The sequence below is a fragment of the Dasypus novemcinctus genome, chromosome 4 (genome assembly GCF_030445035.2).
Source record: "Dasypus novemcinctus isolate mDasNov1 chromosome 4, mDasNov1.1.hap2, whole genome shotgun sequence".
Taxonomy (NCBI): Eukaryota; Metazoa; Chordata; class Mammalia; order Cingulata; family Dasypodidae; genus Dasypus; species Dasypus novemcinctus.
In genome coordinates, this window is record NC_080676.1 from 74,083,836 (window position 1) to 74,101,724 (window position 17,889).

The 17,889-nt window shown below is 41.2% G+C and overlaps 1 protein-coding gene and 1 pseudogene across 2 annotated transcripts in view; one reads left to right on the forward strand and one right to left on the reverse strand.

The window, feature by feature from the left end:
- Positions 1-158: 158 nt before the first annotated feature.
- Positions 159-17,889, forward strand: part of LMLN (leishmanolysin like peptidase) — a 118,376-nt gene continuing 100,645 nt past the window's right edge. Inside the window, exon 1 of one of the 2 annotated variants that reach the window (XM_004465822.4) lies at positions 159-377. In XM_004465822.4, the coding sequence (XP_004465879.3) occupies positions 159-377 (219 nt within the window). The remainder of the gene's footprint in view (positions 378-17,889) is intronic. The other variant, XM_023590959.2, reaches the window with a different exon arrangement.
- Positions 4,633-5,880, reverse strand: LOC139438818 (zinc finger protein 384 pseudogene; annotated as a pseudogene).

The following is a 17,889-nucleotide window of genomic DNA, read 5'->3' on the forward strand; positions in this document are numbered from 1 at the left end:
ATTTATTTGCTGGCCTCCCTCTTATTAGACACGCTTGACTTGTTGACTGCTCTTCCAGCCAATCGAAAAGCAAATTTCTGTTGTCCTCTCCTAGCGCCCTCAGGGGCGAGGGGGCGGGGCTGGCGCCGGGTGTGGGGTGTGGAGGCGTCATGCACTCCATGGTAACGACGCTCGGCCGGAAGATGGCGGCTGAAAGGGGTGGAGGCGCGGGTTATCCTGGTTCAGGCCAGGCCCCAAGCCGGCGGCGGTGGAGTGGTTCCTTATGGATCCGAGGCGTTTTACTCATCTTGGGCGGACTTGGAGCAAGTGCCACATCTTTTGCTTTTTCCTTAGGCACCTCCCGTCCCTGCCGGCACCACGTCCCCTCTGACACTGAGGTAGTGCAACGAAGGGAAGGGAGTGGGCCCTGGGATGGTAAAATAATCCGAGAGGGGCTGTGATAGAGGGTAGCGACTGGGAGAAGGTGTTAGGGAGGGGAAAACGAAATTGGGGCAGAGACTGAACACTTAGAGGGCTGGGACCTGCTATCAGCTCCCTTCCTTCGTCCACTTAAGTGACTGAGTTACTCACTAGACACTCAGGACAGCATCACTTTTCTGTGCCGAGGTCTGTTCTTAGCTGGAAGAACACTGGTTTTCAGATCTGAGCTGCGTCTCAGTTACTTGAAGTACTCGTTGAAACAGATTGCTTCATTACTCTCCCTTTCTAGAATTTACTTAATATAAATGAAATTTCTGTGTTCTGTATCTGGCTTCTTTTGCTCAGCATATTGTCTGTGAGATGCCTTCATGTTGTATGTGATAGTAGTTCCTTTTTATTGCTGAGTATTCTGTTGAATGACTGAAACCACAATTAGGTCATGAAAATGTTATTCAATGTTTTCTTCAAGAAATTTTATACTTTTAATTTTTACTTTTAAGTGTATCATTCATCTCAAATTAATTTTTATATACAGTGTTAGGTAGGGTGGTAAAGGTTCTATTTTTTTTTTGGTCCCATATGGATAGTCACTGCTCTAGGATCATTTATTAAAGACTTTCCTCATCTTTATGCCAGGATCATGCTGTCTTGGTTATGTACCTTTATAGTAAATCTTGAAGTCAAGTAGTATTGTAAATCTTCCTGCTTTGTCTTTATCAAAATTGTTTTTCCTCTCTTAGGTCCTTTATTTTGCTATATACATCTTAGAATCAGTTTGGTAGTTTTTGCAAAAGAGCCTGATGGGATTATGATTGGGATTGCATTGAGTCTTTAGAACAGTTTGGGGCTCCTTGACATATAACAGATTTGAGCCTTTCAATTCATGAACATGATATTTTTCTCTACTCATTTAGGGAAAAGTTTTCAGTCCTTCACTGTTGAGGACCTTAACTACAGGTTACCCTTTATCATATTGAGGAATTTCCCTTCTATTCCTTTTTTTTCTGAGTACTTTTATTAAGAAAGGGTGCTGGATTTTATTACATGATTTGCAATGTCAGTTGAGATGATCATATGTCCTTTTATTCCTATACTTTGGTATTGTGGTATATTAAATAGATTTTCTTATGTTGAACCACCCTTGTGTTAGTGAAATAAATCCTACTTGATGGCATATTGTATTTTACTTTTTAGCTGTTATTTAGTTCACAATATTTTTCTAATTTTCCTTGTAGTTTCTTCTTTAATCCATGGGTTATTAAAAATCATTATTTAATATCCAAATATTTGATATTTTGTTGATGTCCTAATGTTATTGATTTCTAACTTAATTCTGTTTAGGTCAGAAAGAATTCCCTGTAATATTTCAGTTGTTAGAAATTCACTGAGACTATTTGGTCAATCCTGTTTTACTTTTCTTGTGTATTTAAATAATATATATTATGTAGTTATAAATGTTGGTTTCTATACATGTCATTATGGTTAAGGTGATTGATAGTGTTCTTCAGAACTTCTATATTCTTATTTTTTGTCTAATTATTAGGGTCCTAAAAATTTCCAACTAAGATTATAGGTTTATCTAAGTCTCCCTTTAGTTCTTTTAGTTTTTGCTTCATATATTTTGAGCCTCTGTTACTAGATGCACTCACATTCTTGTTATATCTTCCTGGTGTATTGACCCTTAACTATTGTAAAATGTTTATTACTGGAAATATTCCTTGTAGAAGTCTGTTTTTGCCTGATATATTATAGACATTTCATCTTTCTTAAGGTTAGTGCTTGTATGGTTTATCTCTTTCCATCCTTTCACATTTAACCTATCTGTGGGTTAAATAAGTTAGGAATGAAATGTGTTTATATGTGTTTGCTTTAGGGATTATAATATGTATCTTTTGCTTATTATATATAGTCTTGTCACACGAAGACCTCTAAAACTGTATGATGTTTAATGGAAGTGAGAATAAAAATCCTTGTTTGTTCTATATCTTAAGGGGAGAGCAAGAGCATTCAGTCTTCCATCATTAAGAATGATGTTAGCTATAGTTTTTTATAGATTGCTTTAAATAAGTTCCCTTCTATTTCTGGTTTGCTGAGAGTTTTTAAAAAAATCATGAATGGATACTGAACTTTGTTAAATGTATTTTCTATATCACTTAATATAATCATGTGGGTTTTTTCCCTTTAGTTTGTTGATATTGTGAATTGCATTCGTCTGTGTTGTTTTTTTTATTGTTGGACTACCTCTGCATTCCTGAGATAAATGCCACTTGGTCATGATATATTATCCTTTTTACTTTTTGCTGGATTCGATTCACTTTTTTTTTTCTTGTTTACGGGGCTCACTCCTTGCGCATGGGCCTCCCCTACACGGGGGACACCCATGCATGGCAGGGCACTCCCTGCGCGCATCAGCACCATGCATGGGCCAGCTCCACACAGGTCAAGGAGGCCTGGGGTCCGAACCTTGGCTCTCCCATGTGGTAGGCGGACGCCCCATCCATTGGGCCAAGTCCGCCTCTCTGATTCACTGTTTCATTGATAACTTTTGCATCTATTTTCATGAGGAATATTAGTCTGTAGTTCTTTTCTTTTCTATTCTTAAAATTACTTTGTTTGAATTTAGTATCAGGATAAGGATGGCCTTATAGAAAGAGTTGGAAGGTATTCCTTCCAATTCTATTTTCAGGAATGTGTACAATCATTATTGTTTATCCTTACATGTTTGGTATAGTTCACCAGTGAAGCCATCAGGGCCTAGAATTCTTTGCTGGAAAATTTTAAACCATGAACTTAATTTCTTTACTAGATATTGGAGTATTCAGATTATTTGTTTCTTCTTCATTGAGCTTTGGTCAAATGTGTCTTTCAAGGAAATCATTTCGTCTAAGCTGTCAAATTTATGGGCATAAAGCTTTTCTTAACATTCCCTTATGATAAAAAAAAAAAAGATTTATTTATTTATTTTCCCCCCACCCTCATTGTCTGCTCTCTGTGTCCATTTGCTTTGTGTTCTTCTGTGCACAGAACTCCAAATTGATCTGCCATAACCATATACCCTGTGGGTGTCCATAACCTTCAGGAGAAGCAGTACCTAGGGTTGTATCTACTTTGGCTGTTTCTGGGGTCCTGCTGAGGTGTGTGTAAGCGCGACCCCTCTGATGGCCTCCTGACTCTTTTGAAGACTCTTAGCCATATAAACTCATTTGTTTTTGCCATTTCCCCCTTTTATTCAAGGTCAAAAAGCAGTTTTTAACACATGATCATACATGTAGACTGAGATATTCTGCTGGTCTGAGTTGACCCTTTTATTCAAGGTCTCTTTCTAGTTTCATCACCTGTTCGTGATTGGTAGTAATCCCTCGGTGCCAGGGAAGCTCATCCCTGGGAGTCATGTCCCATGTTGGGGGGAAGGTAATACATTTACATGCTGAGTTTGGCTTAGAGAGTGGCCACAGTTGAGCAACATGGAGGCTCTCAGGATATAACTCTTAGGCTCATAAGCATAGCCATCAGTATCAAGGGCTCATCATTGGACCATACTCCCTTGTTGGTCCTTGCCATTGCACTTGTGAGTCAAGCCACTCTTGGCCACCTCAGGACTCTCTGGCCCTTTGGGGACCATATCTCAGCCCTTTCCCCCTTACAAATAAAGGGAAGTCTGATCCTCACCCAAACTTCCTTCCTCCAGTATTAGGTAGGAAGTGAAGTGAGATCGTTTAGAGGAAGAAAAATGGTTCCTGGGGTTGGGGCATGTGAGGACCCCTTTTCTTTTGCAAGAACAGAACAGAAGGGTGTTTCATGTAGGGCTGCCTTCTTTCTGATATCTGGAGGGCCAACCTTCTGTCAGCTCAAACTTTGATGATGATGAGGGCAAGGAGAGGGTAAGTACCCCCACTGGACAAGTTTCCATGGTGCTCAAATCCCTCCCTTGAGCACCAATCCCCAGTTTTTAAAAGGTATGCTTCAGAGGGGAGGCTGCTGGATTACACTTCCAGCTTAGTAGTTCTCTGAACATCAGGAGGGCTGATGTTCCTTTTGAAGAAGAGTTGGGAATAAAGATGGTATCTTGTGAAGGAAGGCCATGCCTGAGGACCCAGGAGATGGAGCCAAGGCCTGTCAAGGAATGTGAGGACTTTTCCCACTAAGAGGAAATGAAGAAAGAAGGGACCAGAACTTCTTTCCTCTCTCCCCAATAAGGGGCAGCATGGGGCTCTAAGAGCTGGCCAGATCCTTCACCTGGATGATGCTAGTGGTGACAGTGAGGCAGATGTCCTTATGATGCTTGGCCACTTTATAAGGGGTCAGGTCAAAGGAACACTGGAGTAGAGGTTGGAGTTACTGTCCCTGCCACCCCCACCCCTGGGGTGCTGCCCCAGGGGACTAGAGAGTGGTGGCTGTGACTGCTGCTGCTGCTGGCTGCTGTTGCTGCTGGCTGCTGTTGCTGCAGTGCTTGGGAAGCCTGGACCTCGGTCACTGCTGCTGCTGCCACTGCTGCCTGCCCTTGCTGCTGGAGATCAGGAGAGTCATGTTTGTGCGTATGTTTCGTAAGGTATATTTCTCACATATATGCCCAACTACAGACAGAGCAAGTTTACATCTTAGCATGCTTAACCATAGGTAGATGGGTACACCTTGAGTGAGGCTGCATGTGTGTAAGCCCAATGACATTTACGGCACTTGAAGGGTTTATCTTTGTTGTGCTGCCATCTATGGGACTGTAGATCAGAGAACTGTGTAAACTCTTTCTCACAGCCTGGATGTGCACATTGTGTGGATTCTGTAGGTCTTGCCATCTTTCTGATGGTCCTCATCATCCTTGGGGGAGAGTACATATGGGTCATTCATCTCAGGCAGCTTTGATTGTAGCATCCGTTTCTTCCAGCCTTGGGGCTTGGGAATCACAGTGCCACCTTCATCATCGCCTTTGCTTCCTTCCTCTGTCAGGGTTGATGCTACCTTCTTGGAGAGGTCAGGGAAAACCTGCTGGGCTTGTGAGCCAGGGGGAAGAGCTGAGACAATCATGGGAGCAGAAATGGGGAAGGTCTGAGCTGATCAGGCTGTGGTCACAAGAGAGCCTAAGGGGAATGTGATTACCAAGACTGGACCCCTTGATTGATGCCCTTTTCTTCCCCACCTCTAATAACAGGAGACTCCTGCAGGCATCAGCTCTATAGACAGCACAGGGACCACCGTGATATTTTGGGTAACAGACACCTGGCTATGTGGGATCAACTGGTCTGGTTTGGAATTTGTGTCCATGCTGATGGCTAAAGGCAGGGACATTGAGGCAGGGATTGTCAGCAAGTTGGGGTAATAAGGTGGAGCCAGTTGACAACAGCCCTTCTCTGGCGACAGCTGGGCCTTCTTCTTGGTGATGAACATCATGTTCTCAATCTGTGCCAAGACTGTTGGGATAGAAGGTGAGAAGTACAGGCTAGAATAGAAATGAGAGTGTTCCATTCTACCCTCACTCTCTCTTCCTCCTGCTGTCTTATTCCTTCTCCTTTCCAGGGTTCCTGAACTTTCTGGAAGTGATACTGCAGCTTGTGCTTTCGAGAACCCTGATTTATTCACATATCTCTCTCAGCCACCTTCTCGACAGGCTCAGAGAAGAGCCACAGTGGAGAGAAGACAGGAACACAGGAAAAATAAGGAGAAGGAGGGAAATCCCTTGTGATATCATACAGTCTGTAGTGATATCCTCTTTCATTCCTGATATTGATAATTGGTGTCTTCTCTCTTTTGCTTGGTCATTCTGCTTAGAAGTTAATCAATTGTATTGATCTTCTCAACGAATTAGCTTTTGGTTACATTGATTTTTCTCTGTTTTTTCTGTTTTTCATTTAACTGATTTCTGTTATCTATTATTTCCTTTCTTCTTTGGGTTTAATTTGCTCTTTTTATAGTTTCTTAAGGTGGAAGCTTAGATCATTTATTTGAGATTATTCTTTCCTAAGCTAAGCATTTAAAACTACAAGTTTCCCTCTTATCACTGCTTCAGCTACATTCCACAAATATTAATTTTTTGTATTTTATTTTCATTCAATTAAAAATATTTTCTAATTTCCCTTCTGGCTTCCTCTTTAACTCGGGTTATTTGGAAGTTGGTTTCAAAATATGTGGGGATTTCCCATATATCTTTCTGTTACTGATTCCTTGTTTAATTCTGTTATGGACAGAGAACATACTTTGTAAGATTTCAATTCTTTTATATTTGTCATTTGAATTTATAGCCCAAAATATGATTTCTCAGGTGAATGTTCAATGTGCAACTGAGAATAATATATACTCTGCTGTTGTTGGGACAAAAGTTCTATAAATGTTAGTTTTTTAAAAAGCTTTATTTATTTATTTCTCTCCCCCACTCCCCCCGCCCAGTGTCTGCTCTCTGTGTCCACTTGCTGTGTGTTCTTCTGTGTTCGTTTGCATTCTTGTTAGCAGTGGATAAAAAATTAGTATCATTTACAGTATCTTAAGATAAAATGCCTTTGAATGGGAGCTTCAAAGTGCCATGTGGTGGTCAGATGATGGATGGACCTTTTGTTATCTAGTGTTTTCAGACATTAGGCCTTGGAACCTAGGCCTTGGGATGGTGATTTTCCACTGCAGTTAGGTATTATCTTTTTTTTTTTTTTTTTTAAAGATTTATTTATTTATTTCTCTCCCCTTCCCCCCTACCCTGGTCGTATGTTCTCTGTGCCTATTTGCTGCGTCTTCTTTGTCCGCTTCTGTTGTTGTCAGCGGCATGGGAATCTGTGTTTCTTTTTGTTGCATCATTTTGTTGTGTCAGCTCTCCATATGTGTGGCGCCGTTCCTGGGCAGGCTGCACTTTCTTTTGTGCTGGGTGGCTCTCCTTACAGGGTGCACTCCTTGCGCATGGGGCTCCCCTACGCAGGGACACCCCTGGTGGCACAGCACACCTTGCGCATCAGCACTGTGCGTGGGCCAGCTCCACACGGGTCAAGGAGGCCCGGGGTTTGAACCGCAGACCTCCCATGTGGTAGACAGATGCCCTAACCACTGGGCCAAGTCCACCTCCACTTAGGTATTATCTGATGGTAATTTTCTGTTGGTCATCCTCCTTTGAGGAGTTATCTATCTCCCTTCTCATACCTTTCCCTTCTTCATTCCCCCGAGAGAATTCCATCCCTTATTCTTAGGAGGTGGTGAAGGAGGATGATCTGTCTTCTGCAACTACTTCATGTTGTCATTGGGACATTGTCTCTGCTTATCATGGGAGTGGAATTCTCTGACTTCTAAATCTAAAAATCCCAAGGAATAGGCTGGGAGGTTTTCAGTTGGGACTGGAAAAAATCCTTTCTTGACCATTATCTTGAAGTATAGCTGTTGAAGTCTGGAAGATACAAACTTAATTAGTATGTTGAATAAGCAGGGTCCAAAGATTAAGAGTAGGATGACCAAAACTGATTGTCCTAGGAGTGAAAGGAACCAAATGAGTAAGGGGAGAATGGATTTTATGGCCTCCAGATGGATAAGGAATCAAGCCCTAGTTAGTTGGTAATTTGGCTGACTGTTTCCGAATTGCCAGTAGCAATGATTGCAAACAAGGTTTCAGCAGTTGCCTCTTTTGAGGAAGTATTGAGAGGGGAGGTATACCCAGAAAGAAACAGGGTCCAGCAGGGGCTGAATTGTTAACTGTTAGGGGGTGCATGAAAGGACGCATGTGTGGTAGCTGCTCCTTCCACCCATTGAATGTGTTTAATATATTACTGATAGGGATGTTATCAGTAGTTGGTATAGCATATCCAACAGTCCTATTGATCCAGGGTTGTTACTACAGTAGCAGCTCAGTCAAGGGAGATGTTTGAAGAAGCCCTGTGAATCTGGAGAAAAAGCCTGTGGGCATAGCACAATCTTTAGTAGATGCCTGGAGAGGGAGGTTTTCTCCAGTGTAATAAATAAATGTGGAACTTTCTCCTATAGGCCCTAGGACATTTGCTTAGAGTAGCCGCACATTAGCCCTCCATAGGAGTAGGCTGTAAAGCCAGTTGTGTTTCTTTAGGTTCTACTCACATCACTCTGGCAAGTATTGCCCCTGTTGGTATGTTTTTCGGGCAACTGATGTGCTATAGTATCATCAACCCTGGTGAGAACAGGAAGGTTGGCTCCAGTGTTCCACCAGACAGTTGCATAGCACCCTTTGGCACTGTGAAACAGAGCCAGTCTGGAGGCAGTGTCCACTGTAGGCCCTAATTTCCTTAAAGCTGTTTCTAGAGATCAACTACGACTTATGGTAGAAGTTTTGTTTTGTTTTACTTTTACACTTTTATCATGATTATGTTAATCAACAGGTAAAACATAACTTACAGACTTGCCTTGCTTCTCCTTAAAGTCCCTTTTTGTTGAAGATGAGCTGACTGCATGCTCTTTTACAGAAGCATCAGAGCAGAACAGTATAACCAATATGAGATTTTGGTTGTTTTCGTAACATCACATGTCTCCTTTTCAGGAGGTATCAGGAATTGAACCTGGGGCCTCGTACATGCAAAGCAAGTGCTCAGCCACTGAGCTACCCCTACTCCCCCATCACGTATTTCTAAGAATAACTAAAACTATAACCAACAGTATCATAATGCAGATCAGTATTAGGTTAGAAGAGACAGTGGGAACTTTAAAAGTCTTTAAGAATTTTATGCATTCCCAAATATACAAGTAAATTACACATTTAATTTTTCCTTCATGCTTTCTCTTTTAAAAAGATGCTGTTTATCACAAAAAAATTTCAGCAATATTGGAAGAAAACTATTTTTCTAGTAAATTTTATGAGGACCTAAGATTCCCAATTAAATCAAGATTATCTTCCTATTATCATTTTATAAATAATACTTCCCTTAGTAAATGTAAGTCTACACATTTACAATAGTCTTAGGAAATAAATACTGTGATTATGTACAGTATTTTTTGACAAATCAGTTAAAAAAAAAAGGTTTAACACCTTGATAAGAATTCTGATCAGAATAAAATGTGACTAAAATTTAAAACATTGTAAAAATAACATCCCATTTAAATTTTCCCAAAGTTTACACGAGTACTATATTTTTCAGTTTTGGAATATATTTTCTATTATGAATGAAAATGTAAGTACATTAATAATGTTAATTTTCATAAACATATATATTTAAGTATCTCGCTTTTTACAAGGTTGAAAACAAATTCTTTTGTAACGGTTTGCAATTAAAGATATCCTTAAGGGGTTTTATTAGGATATTAAAAGTTGTCAGGTCTAAACATTATATTTAAACAGGCTTTTATTTATAGCGATGACAAATAAGTTAGTAAAATAGTTCAGAAAAGACTTAACTTCCAAAATAGCAGTAGCTTTATGTTTTTAAAACCATTGAGGATATGATGAAGCCAATCCAGTAAAGCACAGATTCTTTGTTTTTTATATGTATTATTTCAAAAGGACTTTTATAGGGAAAACGGACTTTGGCCCAGTGGTTAGGGCGTCCGTCTACCATATGGGAGGTCCGCGGTTCAAACCCCGGGCCTCCTCGACCCGTGTGGAGCTGGCCATGCGCAGTGCTGATGCGCGCAAGGAGTGCCGTGCCACGCAAGGGTGTCCCCCGCGTGGGGGAGCCCCACGCGCAAGGAGTGCGCCCATGAGGAAAGCCGCCCAGCGTGAAAAGAAAGTGCAGCCTGCCCAGGAATGGGGCCGCCCACACTTCCTGTGCCGCTGATGACAACAGAAGCGGACAAAGAAACAAAAAAAAGCAGACAAAGAAACAAGACGCCACAAATAGACACCAAGAACAGACAACCAGGGGAGGGGGGGAAATTAAATAAATAAATAAATCTTAAAAAAAAAAAAAAAAGGACTTTTATATTCTTCCACTCAAAACAGATAAACCATTTAAGAAAACTGTTACTTTAACAGAGGAAGTAAAATTTTAGTTTTGTATCAGTATACCATCGGTAAACAAATCTTAGCATAGATCATAATAGATTGAAGTGGCTTCTGACAGGTTTTTCTGCTACAAAGTTACTTTTTGCTACCAATTTGTAGATTTTTATTTATAGTTTGGCAATTGGATTATTAATTACTCTCATTCCAAGGCTGTTAAAAAGTTTTAAATTGGAATTGGGGAATTACAGGAAACACTATGCCAACCAAGGTTTATTCTGTAACATTTCATCTGTACCTATCATTCTTAAAATTTCAAGCCTGGTAAGACAGAGTTGTAAGCTAAACTTATATTTCCTCTCTTACGGTACCTAGCCTTCCTCCATAGCTCTCTCAAAGAGAAGGCCTAGGGAGGACAGGGTAGAGCCTAGGAAAATCTTTTTTTTTTTCCTGATAGTTTCTATATGACATTTTCATCCTGCTTGGCTTTTCTAGAGGGGTATGAGCATAATATCAATGGCAGGTTTCTAGAGGTCAGCGTTTGATATAGTGTCAAGAAGACCTAAGCATAAGGCACCTAGGTCCATTTTTCCTGTTGCTTACAGAAAATGTCTGATTGGAGTATGGCGTTGTAATTAAGTGTTCCATTTTTGAGTTGTTTCTCCATCCTCCAATTTATATCAGGGCCATGTAGTATTACAGAAAAAGATTTGCTTTTTCCATTTTAGGCCATCCAGCTGGAAGATGCTCCAGTGTTTTAAGAGGCATCCAAGGGGGAAGTCTGTAGGTATAGAAGGAGAATTACCCATGTCCTTGTCTTCTGATAGGCCAGCATTGACCTATGGAAGAGGAAGATAAGAGAGAGATAGCGGGTCCTCACTAAGGGTTCCTGAATGACTGTGGGGTCCCTACGAAGCTCCCCCTTCACTTCCTGGGTTCCAGTTCGAGACCTAGCATCCTACGTCTTTACTGGCCAGGGAGCTGCCAGGTGTACCTGGGGTCTGACGACTGAGTTGTTTCTGAAGTTTGAGAGGACAGAAAAGTCTGAGGCAGAACTGGCGGGCACTAAAATGGCCATCTGTTCATCTCCGATAGAGGTAGATACAGGTCAGAAGGGTTTCTGTTATAACATGAAGAAGAGGACGTGTCCCTGGAAGGTGCTTCTGAGGGTATCTGAATGATCTTTAGGGTGTTACACAAGGGTTTGTAGAGAATGTGTCTTAGAAGGAGTTAGGTCATACCCTATGACCAAGTCCAACTCTGCCCAATGAAATGATGAGGCCAGGAATTATGATGACAAAGGAGCACATGTCAAAAAAAAAAAACGAAACCAAAAAAACCAAACAGCTGACTAGCCTTACTGGGTCACAAAGGGTGGTTAAATGAGAGATCCACAGGCTCAACTGTTTGTAGTTGGACCATGGATCACCAGAGAAACAATAAAATCCCCTGAATGGTGGATTGGGCAGTGGAGACCTGCTAAATGGAGGAAGAAGCTTGCCATTTCAGAACCAAAGGACATATCTAAGCTGCGAGAAAAGTAAGGTCACAGGTTGTAAAAAGAGACAGCGGCAAAGAGAAGTTCTTGCATGGCAGTGGGACAGGAAATGCAGCTGATAAACTTTTTCTTGACTTGGGTAATTTCCCAGTTAGACCCTGTATTAGTCAGCCAAAGGGGTGCTGATACAAGATACCAGAAATTGGTTGGTTTTCATAAAGGGTATTTATTTGGGGTAGGAGCTTACAGATATCAGGCCATAAAGCATGTTACTTCCCTCACCAAAGTCTATTTGGAGCAAGATGGCTGTTGACGCCTGCGAGGGTTCAGGCTTCCTGGGTTCCTACGTTCTTGGGTCTTGCTTTTCTCTGGGTTCAAGATTCCTTCCTTCCTGGTGCTGGCGTCTCTTTCCTCTGGGTGCTGACTTCCCTGGTCTTCAGCATCAAACTCTAACATCAGAAATCCCCACATCAAAAGTTCCAACTCTGTCCTTTGCCAAGCCTTTTATCTGTGAGTCTCCACACAGCAAGGGTGGGGACTGGGTGGGGACTCCACGCCCTAATGATAACTCAGTCTTGCCCAGGTACAGATCAGATTACAAATATAATCCAATATTTCTTTTTGGAATTCAACAATTATATCCAACTGCTACAGGCCCCTCTGGACCGGGATAGCCGTCACCCACATGACCCTTGAATCTGCATGGATGAGAAACAATTCTTTCACCACCCTGGCTCAGGTGGGTGGTTTGAGATTGTGTTCTGTGGCTGAAAGGATAGCATGAAGGAGTAGGAAGGAAAGGCCAAGGACGTGTAGAAAAGGTGGACAGGCCTGTACTTACTTTTCCTGTCCCTTTGTCGGTCACCAAAATCTGACAAGGGAGAGACCCTGGGAGATCTTGGGAAAAGACCTCAACCTAAGGGAGAGGGGCTCTTGACACAGTTGGGACAAAGAATTCAAGGACTAGTCATATAGTGGAAGGAGAATTTAATGGAAAGCGAAAGTATACACTCAAGATGGGAGCGCAGGTGTGCTCGTATGAGTTGCACGACTCATGTGTGTTTTATCAAATTGTATCAGGAAAAATTCATTCCAATGAAGTCAGCCCTTTCCTATTTCATCTTTTTAAAATGTTTTAATGTTTCCAACCTCTGATTAACAAGAAAATAAACATATAGAAAAGAAGTTTGATTTTGGTTAGGTGTGTTTATTTTTTTTGTTTTTTGTTTTGCTTTTTTTCATTTAAAAAATTTATGGAAGTATGTTATTCATACATGAACATACATAAACAATAAGTGTAGGGAAGCAGACATAGCTCAACTGATAAGAGCATCCATCTACCATATGGAGGGTCCAGGGTTCGATCCCCAGGGCCTCCTGACCCGTGTGGTGAGCTGACCCACGTGCAGTGCTGCGTGCCCAAGGAGTGCTGTGCCACACAGGGGCATCCCCGTGTAGGGGAGCCCCACGTGCAAGAAGTATGCCCCATAAGGGGAGCCACCCAGTACGGAAAAAGCTCAGCCTGCCCAGGAGTGGCACCGCACACAGGGAGAACTGACGCAGCAAGATGACGCAACAAAAAGAGACACAGATTCTGGGTGCCACCTGACAAGAATGCAAGTGGACACAGAAGAACACACAGCAAATGGATACAGAGAGCAGACAATGGCAGGGGGGTGAGGGGGTGGAAGGATAGAGAAATAAATAAAAATACGTCTTTTAAAAAGCAAACTATAGTTCATATCTTATATTTCGTGGTACTTCCCCAACCTACACTAATTTTTTTGTTGTTGTTCATAAACCATTCAGTTTATCTAAAGTGTACAATTGGTGCCATTTGGTATAATCACAGAGTTGTGTATTTATCACTTCAATCAATATTAGAGCATTTTCATTACTCCAAAAAAAAAAAAAGAAATAAAACAATAAAACAAGAATCAAACCACTATCATACCCATATGTTAGTGCTACTAACTATAAATCCTATGATGTGCTTTCACCATTTTTATTCATTTCCAAACATTTACAAATAACTTTTTACCAATTTTGCACAGATTAAACCTCAGATTTCTATTCTCTAACCACATTCTCTTCTCTAGTGACATATTCTAGCTATTAACTTCATGATTTTGCTCATTCTGTTTAGTTCATAATAGTGAAATTATACAATATTTGTCCTTTTCTGCCTGGCTTGCTTCATTCTACATAATGTCCTCCAGGCCTATCCATGTTAGCATATGCTTCATGGTTTTATTTCTTCTTATAGCTGAATAAGATATAACCCAATTTGTTCATCCATTCATTGGTTGATGGACACCAGGGTTGTTTCCATCTTTTGGCAATTGCAAATAATGTTGCAATGAACATGGTGCATCGTGCAGATGTCTGTTCATGCCACTGCTCCCAGTTCTTATGGGTATATACCTAGTAGTTGTAGTGCCAGGTCACATGGCAGATTTATACCTAACTTCCTTAGGAAATACCAAACAGACTTCTACAGTGGCTGCACCAGTCTTACATTCCCACCAACTGTGAATAAGCCTCCTATCTCTCTACATCCTCTCCAATCTTTGTAGTTTTCTATTTTGTTAATAGTGACCATTCTGATAGGTGTGAAATGATATCTCATTGTAACTTTGATTTCCATTTCTCTAATAGCCAGTGATGCTGAGCATTTTTCATGTGTTTTTTCCACCATCTGTATTTCTTTTTTCAAAAAGCGTCTAGTCAGGTCTTTTGCCCACTTTTTAATCGGTCATTTATTTTTATTTTTTTTCTCTCTCTTTTTTTTTTTTCTTTAGGTCATTTATTTTTATTGTTGAGTTGTAGGATCTCTTTATATATCATACATATTAGACCCTTTTGGGATGTGCGATTTTCAGATATTTTCTCCTATTGAGTAGGCTGCCTTTTTACCCTTTCATAAAGTCCTTTGAGGTGCAAAAGTGTTTAATTCTGAGGAGGTCCCATTTGTCTATTTTTTTTCTTTTGTTGCTCATGCTTTGAGTGTAAGGTTTAAGAGACCCCCATCTACTACAAGGTCTTGTAGATGTTTCCCTAGATTATCTTCTAGGAGTTTTATGGTCTTGGCTTTTATATTTGGGTCTTTGATCTATTTTGAGTTGACTCTTGTATAGGGAGTGAGATAGGGGTCCTCTTTCATTCCTTTGGTTATACATATCCAGTTTTCCCAGCACCATTTGTTGAGGAGACTGTTTTGTCCTGTTAACATGGGCTGGGTGGGTTTGTCAAAAGCCAGTTGAGGGAAGCAACTGTGGCTCATTCAGTTGGGCTTCTGTCTACCATAAGGGAGGCCCTGGGTTTGCGTCACAGGGCCTCCTTGTGAAGGCAGGCTCGCCCCCAAGCTGCAGAGAGCCACTGGCCCACAAGCACTGAGGAGTGCTGCCTGGTCCACAAGCTCCATCGAGAGTTGACTTAGCAAGGTGACACAACAACAAAAAAAAGGGACACAAGCGAAAACACAGAAGAGCGCGTAGCAAATGGACACAGAGAGCAAGCAAGCCGTGTGGGGGGTGTGTGGATTTTTAAAAAGCCAGTTCACTGTAGAAATGAGGTTATTTCCGAACTCTCAATTCTATTCCACTGTTCAATGTGTCTATCTCTATTCCAGTACCATGCTTTTTTGGCCACAGTCACTCTAAATGTTTCAAGGTCAGGCAGTGAAATTCCTCCCATGTCCCTCTTCTTTTTTAGAATGCCTTTGGCTATTTGGGTACACTTTCCCTTCCAAATATATTTGGTAATTGGCTTTTCTATTTCTGTAAAGTAGGCTGTTGGAGTTTTGATTGGTATTGCATTGAATCTCTATGTCAATTTAGGTAGGATTGACACCATCATGATACTTAGTCTTCCAATCCATGTCACAGAATATCTTTCCATTTTTTAGGTCCTCATTGGTTTCTTTTTTTTTTTTTTTTAAGATTTATTTTTATTTATTTCTCTCCCCTTCCCCCCCTCAGTTGTCTGTTCTCTGTGTTCATTTGCTGCATGTTCTTTTTTGTCTGCTTCTGTTGTCAGCAGCACGGGAATCTGTGTCTCTTTTTGTTGCGTCAGCTCTCTGTGCGTGCAGTGCCATTCCTGGGCAGGCTGAACTTTCTTTCGTGCTGGCCAGCTCTCCTTATGGGGCGCACTCCTTGCGCGTGGGGCTCCCCTATGCGGGGGACACGCCTGCGTGGCAGGGAACTCCTTGCACGCATCAGCACTGTGCATGGGCCAACTGCACATGGTCCAAGGAGGCCCGGGGTTTGAACCGCGGACCTCCCATGTGGTAGACGAATGCCCTAACCACTGGGCCAAGTCTGCCTCCTCATTGGTTTCTTGTTTTTTAGTTTTCTGCATATAGGTCCGGTGCTTCTTTGGCTAAATTAATTTCTAGGTATTTGAGTCTTTTTGTTGCTATTGTAAATGGAATTTCCCTCCTGATTTCCTCTTCAGATTGTTCAGTACAAGTGTACAAAAACATGACTGATTTTTACACGTTGATCTCGTATTCTGCCACTCTGCTGAATTCACTGGCTGAAAGTAGCTTTGTTGTGGATAGTTCAGAATTTTCTAAATATAGGATCATGTCATCCACAAACAGAGTTTTACTTCCTCTTTTCCTATTTGGATACCTTTAATTTTTTTTTTCTTATCTAATTGTTCTAGCTAGAATTTCTAGCTCAATGTTGAATAACAGTGGTGACAGTGGACATCCTTGTCTTATTCCCAGTCTTATAGGGAAAGCTTTCAACCTTTCCTCACTGAGTACAACAGTGCTGGCTGTGGGTTTTTCATGTATACATATTATCATATTGAGGAATTTCCCTATTCCTATCTTTTGAAGTGTTTTTATCAAGAAAGGATGCTGGATTTTGTAGAATGCCCTTTATGCGTTGATTAGGTGATCATGTGTTTGTTTTTTTAAAGATTTTTATTTATTTATTTAATTTCCCCCCCTCCCCTGGTTGTCTGTTCTTTTTTTTTTTTTTTTTTAAAGATTTATTTATTTATTTAATTTCACCCCCTCCCCTGGTTGTTTTTTTGTCCGCTTCTGTTGTCGTCAGTGGCACGGGAAGTGTGGGCGGCGCCATTCCTGGGCAGGCTGCTCTTTCTTTTCACGCTGGGCGGCTTTCCTCACGGGCGCACTCCTTGCTCGTGGGGCTCCCCCACGCGGGGGACACCCTTGCGTGGCACGGCACTCCTTGCGCGCATCAGCGCTGCGCATGGCCAGCTCCACACGGGTCAAGGAGGCCCGGGGTTTGAACCGCGGACCTCCCATATGGTAGACGGACGCCCTAACCACTGGGCCAAAGTCCGTTTCCCTATTTTTGTTTTTAATTTCAGTCTTTCATTTAATTCTGACACAAAGGCAAGCAGTAGTGATAGCATAAGCAATTGTATGCCCCAGCAATTCCGCTCCTGGGTATATGCTCCAAAGAACTGAAAACAGGGACCCAAACTAGTACACCCATGTTCCTACTAGCACCATTCAAAAGGTGGAAACAAACCCAACTGTTTCAGTCAGCAGATGAATGGATCCACAAAATGCGTTCTAACCACGAGGTAGAATATCACTCAATCATAAAAAGGAATGAAATTCTGCAGTGGAATATTATTCAGGATCATGTGGTTTTTTTCCTTCAGTTTGGTAATGTGCTGTATTAACATTGATTGATTTTCTTATGTTGAACCAGCCTTGCATACTAGGAATAAATCTCACTTGGTCATGATGTATAAGTCTTTTGATGTGCTGTTGGATTTGATTTACAAGTATTTTGTTGAGAATTTTTGCATCTTGTTCTTTAGATAGAATGGTTTGCAATTTTCTTTTCTTGTACTGTCTTTATCTGGCTTTGGTATTCAGGTGATGTTGGCTTCATAAAATATGTTGGGTAATTTTCCCTCCTCTTCAATTTTTTGGAAGAGTTTAAACAGGATTGGTGTTAATTCTTTTCAGAATGCTTGGTAGAATTCACCTGTAAAGAATTCATCTGGTTCTGGACTTTCTTTACTGGGAGATTTTTGATGATGGATTTAATATCTTTAAATGTGACTGATTTGTTAATTTCTTGTATTTCTTGGAGTATCAATTGGTTATTTGTGC